This window comes from Mobula hypostoma, chromosome 2, assembly GCF_963921235.1.
Source record: "Mobula hypostoma chromosome 2, sMobHyp1.1, whole genome shotgun sequence".
NCBI lineage: Eukaryota > Metazoa > Chordata > Chondrichthyes > Myliobatiformes > Myliobatidae > Mobula > Mobula hypostoma.
In genome coordinates this window covers 159,046,334-159,069,396 of record NC_086098.1, presented here as the reverse complement: position 1 = coordinate 159,069,396, position 23,063 = coordinate 159,046,334, and the positions used below count along the sequence as shown (strand labels likewise).

Sequence of the window (23,063 nt, the reverse complement as noted above, 5' to 3'; positions counted from 1 at the left end):
GCAACAATGAGGCCACCCTCAGGGTGGAGGAGCAACACCTTATAGCATGAATATCAACTTCTCCTTCTGGTAAAAAAAATTCCCACCGCCCTCCCCTCATCTTCTATTCCCCACTCTGGCCCCTTATCTCTTCTCACCTGCCCATCACCTCCCCCGGTCCTCCCCCTCACCCTTCACTTTCTCCTATGGTCCACTATCCTCTTCTATCAGATTCCTTCCTCTCAGCCCTTTACTTTTCCCACCCACCTGGCTTCACCTATCACTTTCTAGGTATCCTTCGCCTCCCCCAACCTTTTTATCCTGCTGTTTTCCCCCTTTCTTTCCTGTTTTGAAGAAGGGTCTCAGCCTGAACTATCAACTCTTTATTCACTTCCATAGATGCTGTCTGTCCTACTGAATTCCTCCAGCATCGTGTGTGTGTCCTTTGGATATCCAGTATCTGCAGAACTTCTTGTGTATCAAATTAAGCCCCTTGGTATTAACTATTTCCACTCTGGAAAAAGGTCTCTGGCTGTCCACCCATTCTATGCCTTTTATTATCGTGTACATCTCTATCAAGTCACCTCTCATCCTCCTTCACTCCAACGTCAGATTCCCACTCATTTCTGCATGCACTATACATTAATCCCAGAGAGGGAGACCCATCCACCTCCTTCCAGTACTGATATCCCAGCACAGATGCACTCCCTCCAACCAAAGACCTGCATCCTCCCTTCCCTAGGGTCTGTCCTCAAGCCCACACACATTGGCAGGGTCTGAGCTGTTGAAGGGAAGAGACAGAACTCACCTACGTTAGTTCCCCATCTAACACCTTTTTGCCAACTAACGGCAAACTGCACCTGTCATTGTGGCCCCCAGCAGTCTTCATAGGTCTGGGTGTTAATCCCTGGGCTGGGGTTCCCACTCCGTAGCCTAGTCCCAGCACTGTGAAGGGACCATGCCAAGTGTCCACACTCACCTGACCAGACTCTCTGTCGCCTTCCTCAAAGCTTCCTGTTTCTTGGTCCTGTTTTTGGCTGCAACTTCATTGACCATTTTGAGGCCCAGTCTCTCTCTCCTGCCTGGTTCCAGAATCTGTGGCAAGAGAACAGAAGCCAGGAGGTATTGAGTTCACACACAGGTTTCCTAACCACAAACACTCAGTGGCCACTTTATTAGACACATCTACTCATGAATGCAAATATCTAATCAGCCAATCACGTGACAGCAACTCAATGCATAAAAGCATGTAGACATGGTCAAGAGGTTCAGCTGTTGTTCAGATCAAACATCTGAATAGGAAAGAAATTTTCACTGTGGAATGATTGCTGGTGCCGGACGGGGTGGTTTAAGTATCTCAGAAACAGCAGATCTCCTGGGATTTTCACCCACAATAGTCTCTAAAATTTACAGAGAATGGTGCAAAAAAACAAAACATCCAGTGAGCTGCAGTTCCGTGGGCGAAAACATCTTGTTAATGAGAGAGGTTAGGGGAGAATGGCCAGACTGGTTCAAGCTGACAGGAAGACAACAGTAACTCAAACAACCATTCATTACAACCACGTTGTGCAGAAGAGCATCTCTGAACACGCAGCACACCAAATGTTGAAGTAGATGGGCTACAGCAGTAGAAGACCACAAACATAAACTGTGGCCACTTTATACAGGAGGTGCCTAATAAAGTGGCCACTGAATGGAGTTGTCTACATTGGCACCCCATGAAATAATGGGATATGGTTCCATGGGCAGATCTGCCCTCTGCTGGAGCTTGTTAATTGTCAGTGTGTCCCTAGATTTCCACTGTCCATGAGGCTAAAAGGTGCAGAGAGACACAACCTACGTTGCACCAAATAAAATGACCATATCTCAACAGCTCCCTTGTCGCTCACATTCTCCAAGATGGCTGAATCCTTGACTAAATGCCCTTTCCTGCAGCATTGCCACCCAGCTTTTGGTGTTTTCTCCTCAATTGTCCATCCACTGCTCTAAATGCTGCTGATGAAGCTAGAGCTTAAAGGGTCACCAGCATAATTTTAAAGGGAATTAGAAATGGACAGTAAATTGGTGGCCTTCCCATGAACCCAACATCCCAATTTACCATAAACCTGCATCCCCCTTCTATAAGGGCCACACATTAATGTTCAAAGATTTGGAAGAATATACACAAGAGATTCTCTGAAAATCCAGAGTAATGCAGACAAAATGCTGGAGGAATTCAGCAAGTCAGGCAGCATCTATGGAGGGGAATAAACAGCCAACGTTTCAGGCCAAGTCCTTTCTTCAGGACTGGAAAGGAAGGGGGAAGAAGCCAGAATAAAAAGATGGGGGAAGGAAAGGGAAGCAATAAAAGCTGGCAAGACTAAGTGAGGGGGAAGAAGGGTGGGATGAACTGAGAAGTTGGGAGTTGATGGGTGGAAAAGGTAAAGGGCTGAAGGAGAAATCTCATAGGAAAGGTCAATGGACTATAGGAGAAAGGGAAGGAAGAGGAGCACCAGAAGGAGGTGATAGGCAAGTGAGAAGAGAAGGGGTAAGAGGGAGCCAGAAAAAGAAGAAGGGGAAGGGGAAGGAAGGAGAAACTATCAGAAGTTAGAGAAATCGATGTTCATGCTATGAGGTCAAAGGGAATATGAAGTTCTGCTCCTCCAACCTGAGATTGGTCTCATCATGGCCCTAAACTCACATTTTCTTCCCCTCTTTAAGCTCATCTTTCCACTTAGATTCAGCTCACTTGACCCCATTCCCATTTATCTGCTCAAGATCCAGCTTCTTCTATTCTGACTGATCTTGTTGCACACCTGGCAATTCTTCAGGTGTTGTCATAACAGCCTTCAAATCTGCCTCAAACAAAAGGAAAAGGACATCTACTCCATCCTTGCACACTACCACCTTATGCTAACTAACCATTCCCTTTCATGGCCTTGAATGTACAGCAGCTTCCTAAAACGTTCCATTTTATTTTCTTGGGATTCATGACAATGTTTAAAAATCACTTTGGTGAAAGCCAAGAGAAACACCTTCTGTGATTATGTTGCAAGTAATCAACAGTTCTTCTTATTGACCAACTCTGATACAGATGACAGCAGAAAGGTTCTGTAAATGTATTCTTCATTGTCGTCCACCTGCACCAGAATTTATCAATTCCAGTTTCAATAAAAAATATTCACTTGCATGATACAGGTGTCACCGGCAAGCCAACAATCACCAACTACTCAATGCTTTCGAGAAGGGAGAGGTGAGGCTCTCTTGAAATGCCACATTCCCCATGGTACCTTGCTTTGGGTAAGTAGGTCTACAATTTAAACCAGGAATTCATTTTGAATGATACATTTTCTAGTGCATGAAGGGGGCTTTCAGGCAGCAGTAACACTTGTGTTTGTCCTTGTTTTTCTATAAGATGGAGAAGCGGTGGGCTATGTAGGAGGGAAGGGTTACACTGATCTTAGAGTAGTTTAAAAAGTCAACACAACATCATGGACTGAAGAGCCTATAATGTGCTGTAGTGTACTATCTTGTATGGAGTAACAGTAAAAAAATACTGCTTCCTGAACTTTCTGCTTTTGTTTCAGATTTAGAGTAAATGTAGATCTCCCCCTCCCCCTCTCATTTTCAAATCTCTTACTAGCTTTTGTTTCAGTTAGTCCTGACAAAGGGTCTCGGCCCGAAACGTCGACTGTACCTCTTCCTAGAGATGCTGCCTGACCTGCTGCGTTCACCAGCAAGTTTTATGTGCATTACTTGAAATTCCAGTATCTGCAGATTTCCTCATGTTTGCGTAGATTTACTTGTATTGTTTTTCATTTACAGCTAAAATGATGGGTCTGGCAGGTGCTGTTTGGATACAGCCCTTGAAGATATCTCTATGTTGCAAATGGTCGTCACATCAGACATGGGGTGATGGCTTGAGTTCCTATCATGTCAACTCCTAGTCTTTGAATGGGTCTAAACTCCTCAGGTGTTGTTGGCAGGGAAGTCTTGCGGGCAAGTGGGGATAAGTCCATCTGATCCGCCTGTCGGCATAGCTGGCAGAAAGGCTGGATGATGATGACGGGGGACTGAGCAAAGGCTGTCCCACAAAAGGTCACGGACACGAGTTGCCTGGAATTTATGTGGCATGAGGATCACATGGCATTTATCAGTCCCATGCTGAATGATGGCTAGATTTTGATGTATGATAGAGGAGTGGTGCAAGCATCCCCTGATCATAGAAGGTAAATTAGGGAAGCAGCTGGAAGTAGGTTAATGACATCATCCTGGGGAACTCCTACAATGGTATCCAGGGGCAGAAATGATTAAGCAGGTTTATCAGTTTGCATGAGATGTGATTCTAACCAATAGAGCACTTCCTGCAATTCCTAATAAGCAGTTCTTTTCAGCCTTCTACATGCTGTCTTTAATAGGAATAGGGGGGCAGATGTCTGTCCTTGGTCACTAATGCTCTGCACACAATACCATCTGGTATAAAGGTACCAATGCACAAGATCGATAAAGCTGCAAAGGGTTGTAAACCCAGCCATCTCCGTCGTGGTTAAAAGCCTCCACACCAACGAGAACATTGTTAAAAGGTGATGCCTCAAAATGGATGAATCCATTATTAAGGACCCCACCACCCAGGACATGCCATCTTCCTATTACTACCACCAGACAAGTGGTACAGGAGCCTGAAGATACTCAACACTTTAGGAACAGCTTCTTCCCCTCCACTATCAGATTCTTAAACGGTCTATAAACCAATGAACACTACCTCACTATTTTTCTCTCTTTTTGTAATACTTAATTTCTTTTTATATACATTTCTTATCATAACATAATTTTTTTTAATGTGTTGCACTGTACTGTTGCTGCAAAAAACAAATTTCACGACATGTCAGTGATGATAAACTTGATTCTGATTCAATGTAGAAACACATAGTGCCTTCTATACTTTGAAACCAACTACAATTTGCAGTCAGTATTACTTTGCACATTTATCCTGGTGACTGAGGACAAATTGCTTATTATGGTCATCCAGTCTGTGTATGTATTAAGCTTTGCTTCAAATTTTAAAATGCTCATTCCTATTTTCAAATCTCTATGATTTCTCAGTTCCCATTTGTCTCCATAATTTCCTCTAATCCATGGAATGAGTAGTACTCAGGTTCTGGACTCCTGATCCTTTCCAGATACAATTGATCCAGTATTAACAAGTGTATTTTTATCTTCAATGTCTCAAGCTCTCCTCTTAAACTTTGGTCTGTTTAAACTTGCCTCTCTGCTCTCCAGTGTTTACTCCCTGGAATCCCAAGCTGGATTGCCTTTGTCTGCAGCTGACCCAGCAGGAATGCACCATCAATCTTCAGGCCATGCCACTCAGGGACCTGTGACTGCAGGTGCCATCATAAGAAGACATGCTGTGTGTGACAGTATGTACTGTGCTTTTCACCTTGGCCCCAGAGGAACACTGTTTCATTTGGATGCATACGTGTGTGGTTGACTGGCAATTAAATTTAGACTTGATCTGGAATCTTCTTAGCGTTTTGGTGCCAGTTTTGTGAAGGGCCTTAAGACTCGGTACAGTCAATTGTGGTTCTTGCACCTGACTCTTCGTAGTATGATTAATAATATCCTAAATTCACCTTTCATCCACCACCCCAAAGTAGAGCTGGCTGAACAGGTACAAAAATCACATGTTAAAATATTAAACACATGAGATTTTGCAGATGCTGGAAATCCAGAGCACCACACAGAACTTAACAGCTCAGGCAACATCTACAGAGGGGAATAAACAGGCGAAATTTTGGATTAACATCCTTCATCAGGTTAACACGTTAGTTGACTAGGGAAATGTACTGCACAGTTTCTACTAGAGGTGTTCTCCCTTTCCAGGATGTACCTTAAATGCAGGTCCTGGTGTCCTGTCGACATGAGGGGTTTCTGAACCACTCAAATGCAATGGCGTGCCTTCAATCTCACCCCATGTCATCATCGGTGAGTCCATCACACCTGGGAAATGAGGAGAACAAGCTTTGATCAACAATACAGTCTGATGTCTCAGTTCCAGCAGCACAAATCCAGTCATTGGACAGTCCCACACATAGTAGAATCGGAGCAGCAAAGATTAGCCCTCAGTCAATAGTGCTAAACACAAAATGAATTGAATAGTAGAAGCCAAGCACATGTTTAGCATGGGCAATCAAGACACACCTCTGCGTTAGAACATCATAGAACCCCAGAGAGCATAACAAGCCCACTCAAAGGGTGCTGCTTCTGCACAGACTGACACCTGGCTAATCCACATTCTAGTTTGTGGTCTGTTGACCAACAGATTACAGAGGTTCAGGTACTTTTTAAAATAGTATTTATGCCTCTGCTAGCCTTCAGAAAGACCCACTGACACTCACAGAAAAACTAACTGATTTCTTTTACACCACAAATTAACTTAAATCTATGCCACCGGGCTACTAATTTACTTGACAAGGAAACTTTGCTGCTCTTTCCCAGCTATTCAGACTCAAATTAGCCTGGATGGGGCAGTAGCATAGTGGTTAGCATAACACTTTACAGTGCAGGTGATCCAGGTTCAATTCCCTTCGCTGTCTGTAAGGAGTTTGTACGTTCTCCCTGTGACTGTGTGGATTTCCTCCGGGTGTTCCAGTTTCATCCAGTGGTCTAAAGATATATCAATTGGTAGGTTAGTTGGTCATTGTAAATTGTCCTGTGATTAGGCTAGGGTTAAATTGGGGAATTGCTGGGCCACATCCCCAAAGGGCCAAAAGGGCCTATTCCGCACTGTATCTCAATAAATAAAATAAGTAAGTAGATTTATGCACCTCAATTAAATCACCTCAGCCTTCCACAGCAAAGAAAAAACAATCCCATCAAAATCTAGTGATATTATCTACTGTCAAATCCCCTATTTCCCCTTCCGTTCTTTACCAAATCCAATATTTCACATTGCCTTAACGACAACATCAGCAGAATCTAATCCCTTCATTAAAACAGATGCAATGTTTCATAAAATCTAATTCGCACTTTCAGTCTTCATAAAGAAAGCAATACACACAAAATGCTGGAGGAACTCAGCAGGTCAGGCAGCATCTATGGAAATGAATAAACAGTTGACGTTTCAGGCTGGGACCTTTCTTCAGGACTAGAAAGGATGGGGGATGATGCTAGAATAAAAACGTGGAAGGAAGATAGCTAAAAGGTGATAGGTGAAGCCAGGTGGGTGAGAAAGGTAAAGGGCTGGAGAGGAAGGAATCTGATAGGAGAGGAGAGTGAACCATACGAGAAAGGGAAGAAGGGGGGTGACCCAGGTGGGGAAGGGAAGAGGCGATAGGCAGGTGAGAAGAGAAAAGAGGTCAAAGTGGGGAATAGAGGAAGAGGGAAGGGGGGGGATGTTTTTTATTCTGGAAAGAGAATTGAATATTCATGCTATCAGGGTGGAAGCTACCCAGATGGAATATAAAGTGTTGCTCCTCCACCCTGAGGGGGGCCTCATCTTGGCACAAGGGGAGGCCATGAACCAACTCTTCAGAACAGAAATGGGAATTGGAATTAAAGTGTTTGACCAAAGGAAAGTTCTGCTTTAGGCAGATGGAGCAGAGTTGCTCGACCAAGTGGTCCCCCAATTTATGACAGGTCTCACCAATGTAGAGGAGGCCACATCGGGAGCACTAGACACAATAGATGACACTAGCCGATTCATAGGTGAAGAGTTGCCTCACCTAGAAGGACTGTTTGGGGCCCCGAGTGATAAGTGCCAGTAGGGACTTTAGTGGGGAGGGATGAATGGACAAGAGAATCACGGTAGGGGAGGGAGTTGGTAAAGATATATTTGGTGGTAGGATCCCTTTGGAGATGGCGGAACTTGCAGGGGATGATGTGTTGAATGCGGAGGCTCTGGGTAAGGACAAAAGGAACTCTATCACTGTTGAAGCAGCGGGAAGATGGGGTGAACCTGGATGTTCAGGAAATGGAGGAGATGTGGGTGAGGGCAGCATTAATGGCGGAGGAAGGGAAACCGTGCTTTTTGAAAGAGGACATCTCTGATATCCTGGAAAGGAAAGCTGCATCCTGGGAACAGATGCTCAGAGATGAAGGAACTCAGGAAAGGGAACAGCATTTTTACAGGAAACAGGGTGGAAAGAAGTATAGACTAGAAAATTGTGGGAATCTGTAGGTTTATAAAAGATGTTGGTGTAGAAGTTAGAGGCAAAGCTGATGAAATTGACGAGCTCAGCATGGCTGCATGAAGCAGCACTAATGATGCCAGAATTGGGGAGCGTTACTGGGGAAGGGTGGGAATGATGGGAGACAGGAAGTCATTGATGGCCTATGTTCTATTGGGAGCTAAGGGCTCAAGAAGAAAACATAATCCCTACCATAGCTGACTAGCCTGTGTAGGGCTCTGTTTAGGATTGCTTTACAGAGATCATATCTTGATTTCTTGCAAAGGTCAGGTTAACTGATATGAATGTTAGAAGTTCTAGTTTTCAGGGGGACTGCCCCGTCTGCAAATGGAGTAGCAGTATTTTTGTGCTGCTCTTAGTTTTCCTTCTCTCCCCCTAGTTTAAGCTTTGAATTTAAAATTTTTACTTGCTGATTCTTGAGGGGGAATCAATATGTCTATGTCTACAAGAAGTGGGAAGAATTTACCTGAACCTAGTGATAAAGGTAATGGGAAAGGAAAGGTGCAAAAGGAAATATCTGATGAAATGCCATCGTGGGCTGAAGATATCGTTCGGACACCGAATTCAATTAAGGATCAGAATGGATCAATTAAAGACCAACTGGAAAAGATTAGTAATGAAATGAACTCATTTCTGGGAAAACTTAAAGACCTGGAAACTCAAGTTATTTCACATGAAGAGGAATTGAAGATAACTAAGCAAAAGTTGTCTGAAGCTACAACTCATTTAGAAAGATATCAAAATAAGATTATAGACCTGGAAACTAGGTCTCAACGAAGGAATATACGAATTGGTGGGCTGCAAGAAGGAGCTGAAGATGGAGATTTAACTGCTTACTTTGGAAAGCTTTTCCACACTTTATTTCCTACCATTCTATCAAAGCCACCTGCTATAGAAAGGGCACACAGGGCGTTTATCTCCAAATTGAAGGATTCTAGTAAACCAAGATCTGTTCTGGTTTGCTTTCATCACTTTAAAATTAAAGATCAAATAATGCGACAGGCAAGAAAACAGACTTTTTAGATTTATGGCATCTGAGCTTCGCTTTTACAAAGATTATCCAAGAAAGATAATGGAACAAAGATCAAAATTTGCCCTGGTAATGAAACAAGCATATGATAAAAAACTTTTTCCGTCTTTGAGGTACCCGACAAGAATTAAAATTTTTCCTGCTAATTCTCCTCCTCGTACTTTTTTTGATCCAAAAGCTGCACTGGACTTTGTTCAGACTATACCCGCCGCTGTTACCAATGCCGCTGTTGAATGATCTATCTGAAAGGCTGTTTGGCTATCTGTATATTATTGGCATTTTGGAAAGAAGATTTATGAAGGTCATTTGTATATTTCATTGAGAGACTAATTAAAGAAGACAAAGAGAGTTGTTCATCATTGCATATTGTTGGTTTTCCTTTGGAAAGATTTATGGCTTAAGTATCTCTGTCTAAATGATCTCTGAACATTCTACCACTGAGAGAAGATGATACGGGGATTTGGTCCTTTAATTTAATACTTGGTTTGTCTCTTTTTTTTTAATTAGCTAATTGGTAGTTTTTTCCTACTAACAGGGCTTTTTATATATTTTTTCTGTTTTATTACAACATTTTATAATTGAATTTAAAGTTTTTTTAGGGAATTAATATTAAACTTAAAGATGGCGCTGGTTTTTCTCTCTAAGAGATAACATTATTTTGGTTCTTTCTTGTTTATTAGTCGATGGAATGTAAATACCTTTTTTTGCTGAGACTTTATTGTTTTTTTCACAAGGTCACTCCACTTTTTTACTAACTGGGGGTAGGGAAAGAAAACACAGGCAGGGCAGTCTGTAGCTTTGAATTCTATCGTAGATCGCTTGCCTTTTTCGGGTTTCCGGGTGTGGGTGGGTGGATTTAGAGTTAGGAGTTTTTTCCCATTGGGTGGTTCTGAAGCATGCGTGTTTTTTATCTGGTTGTATTCTTCATCACCGCCATTTTTGATCATCCTGTATTGGTATGTGCTCTGTGCATGCATAAAGTAGAATAAAATTATAGTATGGTATTTAAACGGATTAATATAATAAGTTGGAATGTACGTGGTTGGAATCATCTTATTAAGCAAAAAGACTTTTAAAATTATTAACCGATTCCAACTTGATATAATTTTTGCTCAAGAGACACATAGACAGCGGGAGATCAAAATAGATTTTTTAGATGGTGGAATGGTTTGCAATTCCACTCTACTTCTCAGAGTAAAACAAAAAGCTTGTCTATTTTTATTAAACCTTATATATTTATTCAAGAGGATATTGAATCAGATTCTAATGGTAGATTTTTAATTGTTAAAGGAACAATCTGTAACAGAAAAGTTGTTTTGGTTAATTTGTATGGTCCTAAATCCTATGATTGATAAGAGCTCAACCAGCCAGCGACTTCCAAATTGATCCGCGTCATTTATTAATTCCTTTTTGATTGATTTTGGGTTGGTTGATTTGTGGAGGTATCTCCATCCTGATAATAGAGAATATTCTTTCTTCTCACATGTTTATAAAAAATGTTCGAGGATCGATTATATTATAGTATATTAAGACAGACTAGGCTTCTTGCCTAGTGTTAAAACTTCTGAATATGACGCTATTGCTCTATCTGATCATGCGCCTCTGAGTTTGTCTTTTGAATTTGATGATGTCATTCTTGCCCACCCACCTTGGCGCATGTCTCAGACATTATTGCAAAACTCTGACTTTGTCACTTTCATTGAAACCCAGAGAAAAGAATTTTTTCTTTTTAATGATATAGGGGGTATGTCTAAATTAGTTATATGGGATACATTTAAAGCATTTTTACATGGTCAGATTATTTCTTATTCAGCTAAACTTAAAAAACAAACTAAAGCAGAATTAAGACAGAATTTCAAAACAAATTAAAGATTTAGATAATATCTATGCAATTTCCCCCAATACTGATTTATTTAAACGAAGGGTGGAACTTCGATCACAATATAACCTGTTATTAACTCATCCCATTGAAGGATATTTGCTGAAATTAAAGAGCCAATTTTATATGTTTGAGGATAAAAATAATAAACTGCTTGCATCTCAATTAAAAATGGCTGCAGCCAAAAGGCTAATCATGAAAATTCGTAGGAAAGATGATCTTAGCTCAGGAATATGAAGAAATTAATAAGATTTTTCAAGATTTTTCTGCTGAGCTTTATAAATCTCAATATCCATTAGATTCCTCTGAAATGAATGCTTTCTTACGAAAGATTTTTTTTCCTAAAATCACGGCTGAGGATCAAAAAACTCTTCATGCTCAAATTACTGAAGCCGAAATTCATAAAGCTATTTTTTCAATGCAATCTGGTAAGTCCCCAGGACTTGACGGCTATCCTGTAGAATTTTGGAAAGTTGCTTTCTCCGTATATGTTGGAAATATTCAAGGATTCTTTTGTGAAAGGTGACTTACCTCTACTTTTTATGAGGCTTCTATTTCTTTAATTCTTAAAAAAGATAAAGATCCTACTGACTGTGCTTCATACAGACTTATTTCCTTACTGAATGTTGACGCTAAGATTTTGTCAAAGATAATGGCCAATCGGAGACTACTTAACATTATATATTCTCTTTTAAAACTCCACAATGTGTTGTATCTTTGGATGCTGAAAAAGCGTTCGACCGAGTCGAATGGAAATATTTATTCAATGTTTTAGAGAAATTTGGCTTTGGTGCTAATTTTAATAATTGGATTAAAATGATATATAAAGCCCCTATTGCTACTGTTGTCACTAACAATTGTAGGTCTCCTTTTTTTCAGCTTTCACGGGGGACAGGGCAAGGCTGTCCATTAAGTCCTTTGTTGTTTAATTTAATATTAGAACCCCTTGCTATTGCTCTTCGTGAGGCTAAAAATATCCACGGGATTTTTGTGAATGAGACCATGCATAAGGTCACTCTTTACGCTGATGATTTATTGGTTTATATATCGAACCCTGACGAATCCATTCCTGCCTTGCTAAAATTATTTAACGAATTTGGAGGTTTTTCAGGATATAAAATAAATTTTAGTAAAAGTTAATTGTTTCCCTTAATTGATTCTGTCTCTATATATGATAATACTCCTTTTAAAGTTACAGACTCTTCTAGATATCTAGGTATTATAATTACTAAAAAATATAAGGATCTTTATTAAGCCAATTTTGTTCCCTTAGTAGACTCTATGAAGTATTTATTTAGTAGATGGAGTCCACTTACATTTTCACTTGTTGGTCATATTCATATAGTTAAAATGATGATTTTACCGAAATTTTTATATTTATTTCAGAATATTCCTGTTTTTTTGACTAGGAAGTTTTTTGATCGGATTGATTCTATTATTTTATCTTTTATTTGGAATAATAAAAGACCAAGAATTAGTAAATGTCATTTACAAAAATTGAAAAAGGATGGAGGTCTTGCTTTGCCTAATCTAAGAAGGTATTACTGGGCTGTTAATGTGCAATATATGTCTTTTTGGTTATACTGGGTTGATAAGAGTGATCGGCCAACTTGGGTAGACCTGGAACTGAAAGTTGTAAAACAGTTTTATTTAACCTCGTTATTGGGAGCTGCTTTACCTATGCAATTAGTTAAAGTTGTTAATTTAAACCTATATCCTGTGATCAAGTATTCTTTACAAATTTGGCTCCAATTCCGCAATTTTTTTAATCTTAAAAAATTTAAACTTTGTAGTTTAATTTACCGAAATTGAGTGATCCAATTTTTTTTACTTTGGAAAAATAAAGGTATTAATTCTTTTTTGGATTTATTTAAAGAAGATAGATAGATAGATGTCTTTTGAACAATTAATTGATAAATATTCTCTTTCATACTCACACTTTCTGCAATACCTTCAAGTTAGACATTTTTTACAAAAATATTTAAGTAATTTTCCTTACATATTGGAGGCTGACCAGTTAGATACTATTATGAGTATGAATCCTTTGATTAAGGTTTCTGTTGGAAGAATTTATAATTTATTATTACAATGGGATAAGCGTCTTTTATATAAGATTAAACAGGATTAGGAAAAGGAACTTAATTTGACTTATATGATGGAGGATTGGATGCAGATATTGAAGTTGGTTAACCCTTCTTCAATTTGTGCTAGCCATTCATTGTTTCAATTTAAAATTGTACATCGTTATCATTTGACAAAGGAGAGACTTTCTAAAATCTTTTCTAATGTTGATAGTCATTGTGATAGATGTAAAACTGAGATAGCTACACTGACAAATATGTTTTGGTCTTGTTCTATATTGGAACAGTTCTGGAAGTCGGTTTTTTCAACAATTTCTAAAGTACTTAAAGTTAATTTACAACCTAATACACTAGCTGTGCTTTTTGGAATAATTCCTCAAAATATTCATGGTATTTCTGTGTCTGACCAACATGTTATTGCATTTGTTACATTGATAGCTAGGAGGCCATTATGTTGAAGTGGAAGGATACATCAGCTCCCACTTTGTCACAATGGTTCTCTCAAGTGATGCTATGTCTTAGTTTGGAGAAAATTAGAAGTCGAACCTTTGAACCTTTATTTGATTTTGAGAAAAGATGGGGCTCATTTGCTCGTTATTATCATTTGAGTTAATTAATATAATTTTTCCACGATCTAATTGTAAATTTTTGAGTATATTTTCTTTTCTTGCTGGCGGATTAGAACATAGAACATAGAATAGTGCAGCACAGTACAGGCCCTTTGGCCCAAAATGTTGTGCCGACCCTCAAACCCTGCCTCCTGTATAAGCCCCCACCTTAAATTCCTCCATATACCTGTCTAGTAGTCTCTTAAACTTCACTAGTGTATTTGCCTCCACCACTGACTCAGGCAGTGCATTCCACGCACCAACCACTCTCTGAATAAAAAACCTTCCTCTAATATCCCCCTTGAACTTCCCACCCCTTACCTTAAAGCCATATCCTCTTGTACTGAGCAGTGGTGCCCTGGGGAAGAGGCACTGGCTATCCACTCTATCTATTCCTCTTATTATCTTGTACACATCTATCATGTCTCCTCTCATCCTCCTTCTCTCCAAAGAGTAAAGCCCTAGCTCCCTTAATCTCTGATCATAATGCATACTTTCTAAACCAGGCAGCATCCTGGTAAATCTCCTCTGTACCCTTTCCAATGCTTCCACATCCTTCCTATAGTGAGGTGACCAGAAGTGGACACAGTACTCCAAGTATGGCCTAACCAGAGTTTTATAGAGCTGCATCATTACATCGCGACTCTTAAACTCTATCCCTCGACTTATGAAAGCTAACACCCCATATGTTTTCTCAACTACCCTATCCACCTGTGAGGCAACTTTCAGGGATCTGTGGACATCTACCCCGAGATCCCTCTGCTCCCAAGTGTCCTGCCATTTACTTTGTACTCTGCCTTGGAGTTCACACTTCTCTGGGTTGAACTCCATCGGCCACTTCTCAGCCCACTTCTACATCCTATCAATGTCTCTCTGCAATCTTTGACAATCCTCTACACCATCTACAACTCCACCAACCTTTGTATCGTCTGCAAACTTGCCAACCCACCCTTCTACCCCCACATCCAGGTTGTTAATAAAAATTACGAAAAGTAAAGGTCCCAGAACAGATCCTTGTGGGACACCACTAGTCACAATCCTCCGATCTGAATGTACTCCCTCCATCACCACCCCCTGCCTTCTGCAGGCAAGCCAATTCTGAATCCACCTGGCCAGACTTCCCTTCTAAGTTTCTGAATAAGCCTACCGTGTGGCACCTTGTCAAATGCCTTACTAAAATCCATATAGATCACATCCACTGCACTACCCTCATCTATATGCCTGGTCATCTCCTCAAAGAACTCTATCAGGCTTGTTAGACACGATCTGCCCTTCACAAAGCCATGCTGACTGTCCCTGATCAGTCCATGATTCTCTAAATGCCTATAGATCCTATCTCTAAGAATCTTTTCCAACAGCTTTCCCCACCACAGATGTAAGGCTCACTGGTCTATAATTACCCGGACTATCCCTACTACCTTTTCTGAACACGGGGACAACATTCGCCTCCCTCCAATCCTCCGGTACTATTCCCGTGGACAACGAGGAAATAAAGATCCTAGCCAGAGGCTCAGCAATCTCTTCTCTCGCCTCGTGGAGCAGCCTGGGGAATATTCCGTCAGGCCCCGGGGACTTATCCATCCTAATGTATTTTAACAACTCCAACACCTCCTCTCCCTTAATATCAACATGCTCCAGAACATCAACTCACTCATATTGTCCTCACCATCATCAAGTTCCCTCTCATTGGTGAATACTGAAGAGAAGTATTCATTGAGGACCTCGCTCACTTCCACAGTCTCCAGGCACATCTTCCCACCTTTATCTCTAATCGGTCCTACCTTCACTCCTGTCATCCTTTTTTCTTCACATAATTGAAGAATGCCTTGGGGTTTTCCTTTACCCTACTTGCCAAGGCCTTCTCATGTCCCCTTCTTGCTCTCCTCAGCCCCTTCTTAAGCTCCTTTCTTGCTTCCCTATATTCCTCAATAGATCCATCTGATCCTTGCTTCCTAAACCTCATGTATGCTGCCTTCTTCCTCCTGACCAGATTTTCCACCTCACTTGTCACCCATGGTTCCTTCACGCTACCATTCTTTATCTTCCTCACCGGGACAAATTTATCCCTAACATCCCACAAGAGATCTCTAAACATCGACCACATGTCCATAGTACATTTTCCAGCAAAAACATCATCCCAATTCACACCCGCAAGTTCTAGCCTTATAGCCTCATAATTTGCCTTTCCCCAATTAAAAATGTTCCTGTCCTCTCTGATTCTATCCTTTTCCACGATAATGCTAAAGGCCAGGGAGCGGTGGTCACTGTCTCCCAGATGCTCACCCACTGACAGATCTGTGACCTGACCCGGTTCATTACCTAGTACTAGATCTAGTATGGCATTCCCCCTGGTCGGCCTGTCCACATCCTGTGACAGGAATCCGTCCTGGACACACTTAACAAACTCTGCCCCATCCAAACCCTTGGAACTAATCCGGTGCCGATCAATATTAGGGAAGTTAAAGTCACCCATGATAACAACCCTGTTATTTTTGCACCTTTCCAAAACCTGCCTCCCAATCTGCTCCTCTGTATCTCTGCTGCTACCAGGGGGCCTATAGAATACCCCCAATAGAGTAACTGCTCCCTTCCTGTTCTTGACTTCCACCCATATTGACTCAAAAGAGGATCCTGCTACATTACCCACCCTTTCTGTAGCTGTAGTAATATCCCTGACCAGTAATGCCACCCCTCCTCCCCTTTTTCCACTCTCTCTATCCCTTTTAAAGCACTGAAATCCAGGAATATTGAAAATCCATTCCTGCCCTGGTGCCAGCCAGGTCTCTGTAATGGCCACTACATCATAATTCCATGTATGTATCCAAGCTCTGAGTTCATCACCTTTGTTCCTGATGCTTCTTGCACTGAGGTACACATATTTCAGGCCTTCTACCTTACTGTCTTTACACCGTTTATTCTGCTTCTCTTTCCTCAAAGCCTCTCTGTATGTTAGATCTGGCTTTACTCCATGCACTTCTTTCACTGCTCTATCGCTCTGGGTCCCATCCCCTTCGCAAATTAGTTTAAACCCTCCCGAACCATGCTAGCAAACCTACCTGCAAGGATATTGCTCCCCCTCGAGTTCAGGTGCAACCCATCCAATCTGTACAGGTCCCACCTTCCCCAGAAGAGATCCCAATGATCTAAAGATCTAAAACCCTGCTCCCTGCACCAACTCCTCAGCCACACATTCAACTGCCATCTCCTCCAATTCTTACCATCACTATCACGTAGCACTGGCAGCAATCCTGAGAACGCCACCCTTGAGGTCCTGTTCTTCAGCCTTCTGCCTAGTTCCCGAAACTCACACTTCAGGACCTCATCCCTCTTTCTGCCTATGTTGTTGGTCCCAACATGTATCACGACTTCTGGTTGCTTTCCCTCTCGTTCCAGGATGTCGTGCACCCGGTCAGAGACATCCTGGCACCTGGGAGGCAACAAACCATGCAGGTGTCCTTCTCACGTCCACAAAATCTCATGTCTGCTCCCCTGTCTATAGAGTCTCCAATGACGACAGCTCTCCTCTTCTCTGTCCCACCCTTCTGCACCACAGGGTCAGACTCAGTGCCGGAGGCCCTGCCACCATGGCTCACACCTGGTCGGTCGTCCCCGCCAACAGTATCCAGGACGGTAAACTTATTATTCAGGGGAATGGCTACAGGGGTGCTCTGCACTACCTGTCTGCTCACCTTCGCTTTCCCCCCTCTGACTGTCACCCAACGACCTGCTTCCGACAGCCTAGGTGTGACTACCTCCCTGTAGCTCTCATCTATGACTGCCTCATTCTCCCTTATGAGTCGAAGGTCATCCAGCTGCTGCTCCAGATTCCTTACACGGTCTTCCATATCGCCCAGCCGTATGCACTTCTGGCAGAAGTGACTCTGCGGGAGAGGGAAGTTCCCCCAAGACTGCCACATCTCACATGACAGGCACATCACCGTCTCAGGAGACATTGTAAAACTAACTGTGAGCTAGCTTGTCCTCCGCCTCTTCTCGTCGAAGCCTCTCGAGTCAAAGCCTCAAAGCTCCACTCCTTCACTGCTGATCTATTCAAATCTTGATTGACTTGATTGCACTGACCAACTGCCAAAACTGCCAGAATCTCTCGAGTCAAAGCCTCAAAACTGGCCGCTTTCCAGTTTGATGTTTATTTTTAGAAACTTCTTGTATGACGCATGACTCCGGGGCTGTACACCTAATGGGTTCTTTTTTTTTTCTTTCACTCTTCTGCTTAGTAGGTTTTTTTTGTTATCACAAATTTTTTTTTCAATCTTTAAGATAATGTTTTTTTTGAGGCATTCTAAGTGTTGTTACTTCAATGTACTCATTATTTTTCCTGTATAATATAACAATAAAAAGATTTGTAAAAAAAAAAAGTTCTAGTTTTCAGTAGGGTATGGATTTCCCATTTTCAGTTTGGCAAAACCTAGATTGTCCTCTTTGGCGCAGTCCTCAATGCACTTGCTGATAAAGTCCATGACAGTGGTGACACTCATCTAGAATGGCTGCTAAGTCTTGGAACATGGAATAGTCTACTGACAAAAACTGACTCTACTGACTCTAATTTGAGAGGGAGAAGCATAACTCACATGTATCAGTATTGCAATGGAATAAAGGGAATTGCAGAGGCATGAGAGAGGAGCTTGCCCAGATGGATTGGAGGGAGATACTGGTGGGGATGACAGCAGAGCAGAGATGGCTGAAGTTTCTGGGAATAGTTCACAAGCCGCGGGATAGATATGCCCCACAGAGGAAGTAGTTCTCAAGTGGCAAGGATAGGCGACCGTGGCTGACAAGGGAAGTTAAGGACTGCATAAAAGCCAAGGAATGGCATACAAGGTAGCAAAAGTGAGTGTTGGTTTTTAAAATCCAACAAAAGGCAACTAAAAAAAGTTACAAGGGAAGATGAAATACAAGGACAAACTAGCCAATAATATAAAGCAGGATACCAAAAGCTTTCTCAGATATATAAAGAGTAAAAGGGAGATGAGAGTTGATATTGGACCACTAGAAAATGATGCTGGTGAGGTAGTAATGGCAGATGGATTTAATGGGTACTTTGCATCAGTCTTCACTGTGGAAGACACTAGCAGTGTGCTAGAGGTCTGGTGTGTCAGGGAGCAGGAGTGAGTGCCATTGCTATTACAAAGGCCAGATGGACCACATCCCTGAGTCCTGAGAGAGGTGCTGAAAGATAACAGATGCATTGGTCATGATCTTTCAAGAACCACTTGATTCTGGCATGGTCCTGGAGGACTGGAAGATTGCATATGTCACTCCACTCCTCAAGAAGAGAGAAAGGCAAAAGAAATGAAATTATAGGCCAGTTAGTCTAATCTCAGTGGTTGGGAAAGTGTTGGAGTCTATTATTAAGGATGAGGTTTCGAGGTACTTGGAGACCGATGATAAAATAAGTCAAAGTCAGCATGGTTTCTGTAAAAGGAAATCTTGCCTGACAAATCTGTTAGAGTTCTGTCAGTGCATGTCAGTTACTCGGATTTTCAGAAGGCATTTGATAAGGTGACATACATGAGGCTGCTTCACAAGATAAAATCCTATGGCATTACAGGAAAGATACTGGCATGGATAGCAGAATGGCTGACAGGCAGGAGGCATCAAGTGGGAATAAAGGGAGCCTTTTCTGGTTGGCTGCCAGTGACTAGTAGTGTTCCTCAGGGGTCAGTATTGGGATGCTGCTTTTCACATTGTTTGTCGATAATTTAGACAACGGAATTGATGGCTTTGTGGCAAATGCAATGTTGACATTTATTTCAAGGGGAATAGAATATAAAAGCAAGGAGATAATGCTGAACCTTTATAAGACACTGTCAGGCCACACTTGGAGTATTATCAACAGTTTTGGGCCCCAGATCTCAGAAAGGATGTGTTGTCATTGAAGAGAATCCAGAGGAGGTTCACAAGGATGATTCCGGGAATAAAGCGGTTAACAGATGAGGAGTGTTTGGCAGTTTTGGGTCTGTACTCACTGGAATTTTTTCACACTGCTCGGGGAAAAGAGGCTCAACTGCGCAGGCGCGTGACGTAGAGCGCCAAAGGTTTAAAAAAAAAGACCACCATATGCAGCGGGCAGCAGAGTCAGAGGGAACAGAGTGGGATGGCTTTGGCTCAACAGGTTTTGGTGTGAACAGGCAGAGGCGAGGGTAGGTTCCAGTAAGTTTTGTTTTGTTAGTTTAGAGTAGAGAGAATGCCAAGTAGGATGTTGGAATGCTCCTCTTGCAGGATTTGGGAAGTCAGGAAGACCTCCGGTGTCCTTGACAATGACACCTGCAAGAAGTGCATCCAGCTACAGCTCCTAACAAACTGCATAAGGGAACTGGAACAGGAGCTGGATGACCTCCAGATCATTCGGGAGAATGAGGAGTTTATAGATAGTAGCTTCAGGGAGGTAGTTACGCCAAAGGAGCAGCACACAGATAATTGGGTTACCATCAGGCGAGGGAAGGGGAAAGGGCAGGCAGAGCAGGGTTTTCCTGTGGCCATTCCCCTCAACAACAAGTATACCGATTTGGATACTGTTGGGGGGGGGGGGAGAATGACTTACCTGGGACAAGCTGCAGCAGCCGGATCTCTGGCACTGAGTCTGGTTCTGCAAAGCAGAAGGGAGGATGGAAGAAGAGGACAGCGGTAGTGATAGGGAACTCGTTAGTTAGAGGTACAGACAGGAGGTTCTGTGGTCGTGACAGAGACTCCCAGATAGTTTGTTGCCTCCTGGGTGCCAGGGTCAGGGATGTCTCTGATCGCGTGCACAGCATTCTGAAGTGGGAGGGTGATCAGCCAGATGTCATGGTACACATCAGTACCAATGACGTAGGAAGGAAGAGTGAGGAGGTCCTGAAGTGTGAGTATAGAGAGCTTGGTAGGAAGTTAAAAAGCAGAACCTCAAGGGTCGTAATCTCAGGATTACTACCTGTGCCACGTGCCAGTGAGGGTAAGAATAGGATGCTCTGGCAGATGAACACGTGGCTGAGGAACTAGTGTAGGGGGCAGGGTTTCAGATTTCAGGATCACTGGGACCTCTTCTGGGGCAGTGGGACCTGTACAAGAGAGACGGGTTACATCTGAACTACAAGGGGACCAATATCCTTGCAGGGAGGTCTGTTAGTGCTTTTGGGGACGGATAAAACTAGATTTGCAGGGGGAACCAGAGTGCCAGAGCAGACAGTGGAACGGGGGTGAAAATAAATGTTGTTAAAAGTTCATGCAAAGTCACAAATAGAAGGGTTGTGTGTGGTGGTAATAATCTTCTGAGGTGTGTATATTTCAATGCAAGGAGTATTGCGGGGAAGGCAGACGAGTTGAGGGTGTGGATTGACACATGGAATTACGACATTATAGCCATTAGTGAAACTTGGCTACAGGAGGGGCAGGACTGGCAGCTTAATGTTCCAGGGTTCTGATGTTTCAGACGTGATCGAGGCAGAGGAATGAAGGGTGAGGGGGTGGCATTGCTAGTCAGGAAAAATGTTACAGCAGTGCTCAGGCAGAACAGATTAGAGGGCTTGTCTACCAAGGCCATATGGGTGGAGCTGAGAAACAGGAAAGGTATGACCACATTAATGGGGTTGTATTATAGACCACCCAACAGTCAGCGAGAATTGGCGGAGAAAATCTGCAGAGAGATAGAACACAACTGCAGGAAACATAAAGTTGTGATAGTAGGGGATTTTAATTTTCCACATATTGATTGGGACTCCCATACTGTTAAAGATTTAGATAGGTCAGAGTTTGTAAAATGTGTTCAGGAAAGTTTTCCAAATCAATATATAGAGGTACTAACTAGAGAGGACGCAATATTAGATCTCCTATCTAATATAAGGATGGAGTTAAAGAGAAAGAGAGAATAAGAAAAGTTAAGAAAGACAACAGAATTAACGGGGTTGAATGATCAGGAAGGGATCGGAGAATACGGCCAAGTGCAACAGGAATCGATGTGAAAGGTGAGGGGAGTAATGGATTAAAAGTATTATATATGAATGCATGAAGTATAAGAATTAAAGTGGATGAGCTTGAGGCTCAGCTGGAAATTGGTAAATATGATGTTGTAGGAATAACAGAGACATGGCTGCAAGAGGACCAGGGCTGGGAAATGAATATTCAAGGGTATACGTCCTATCGAAAGGACAGACAGGTGGGCAGAGGGAGTGGAGTGGCTGTGTTGGTGAGGAATGAAATTCAGTCCCTTGCGAGGGGTGACAGTGAATCAGGAGATGTAGAGTCAGGATGGATAGAACTGAGAAATTGTAAGGGCAAAAAGACCCTAATGGGAGTTCCAGGCCCCCAAACAGTAGCCTGGATATAGGGTGCAAGTTGAATCAAGAATTAAAATTGGCATGTCGCAAAGGTAATGCTACGGTTGTTATGGGGGATTTCAACATGCAGGTAGACTGGGAAAATCAGGTTAGTACTGGACCCCAAGAAAGGGAGTTTGCAGAGTGCCTCTGAGATGGATTCTTAGAGCAGCTTGTACTGGAGCCTACCAGGGAGAAGGCAATTCTGGATCTAGTGTTGTGTAATGAACCGGATTTGATAAGGGAACTCGAGGCAAAGGAACCATTAGGAGGTAGTGACCATAATATGATAAGTTTTAATCTACAATTTGAGAGGGAGAAGGGAAAATCGGAAGTGTTAGTATTACAGATGAACAAAGGGGACTATGGAGCCATGAGGAAGGAGCTGGCCAAAGTTGACTGGTAAGATACCCTAGCAGGGATGACAGTGGAACAACAATGGCAGGTATTTCTGGGAATAACACAGAAGGTGCAGGATCAGTTCATTCCAAAGAGGAAGAAAGATTCTAAGGGGAGTAAGGGGCGACCGTGGCTGACAAGGGAAGTCACAGACAGTATAAAAATAAAAGAGAAGTATAACATAGCGGGAAGCCAGAGGATTGGGAAACTTTTAAAGAGCAACAGAAGATAACTAAAAGGGCAATACGGGGAGTAAAGATGAGGTACGAAGGTAAGCTAGCCAAGAATATAAAGGAGGATAGTAAAAGCTTCTTTAGGTATGTGAAGAGGAAAAAATTAGTTAAGACCAAAGTTGGGCCCTTGAAGACGAAACAGGTGAATTTATTATGGGGAACAAAGAAATGGCAGACAAGTTGAACAGGTACTTTGGATCTGTCTTCACTAGGGAAGACACAAACAATCTCCCAGATGTAATAGTGGCCAGATGACCTAGGGTAACGGAGGAAGTGAAGGAAATTCACATTAGGCAGATAATGGTGTTGGATAGACTGATGGGACCGAAGGCTGATAAACCCCCAGGGCCTGATGGTCTGCATCCCAGGGTACTTAA

General features: G+C 42.2%; 1 protein-coding gene across 1 annotated transcript in view; it reads right to left on the bottom strand.

The window, feature by feature from the left end:
- The window catches only part of ess2 (ess-2 splicing factor homolog), a 75,222-nt gene that overhangs the window by 4,336 nt on the left and 47,823 nt on the right, over positions 1 to 23,063 (bottom strand). The window contains exons 8-9 of the mRNA XM_063073592.1: positions 5,849 to 5,958; positions 959 to 1,074 (exon numbers count right to left, since the gene is read on the bottom strand). Coding sequence (XP_062929662.1) covers positions 959 to 1,074; positions 5,849 to 5,958 — 226 coding nt within the window. The remainder of the gene's footprint in view (positions 1 to 958; positions 1,075 to 5,848; positions 5,959 to 23,063) is intronic.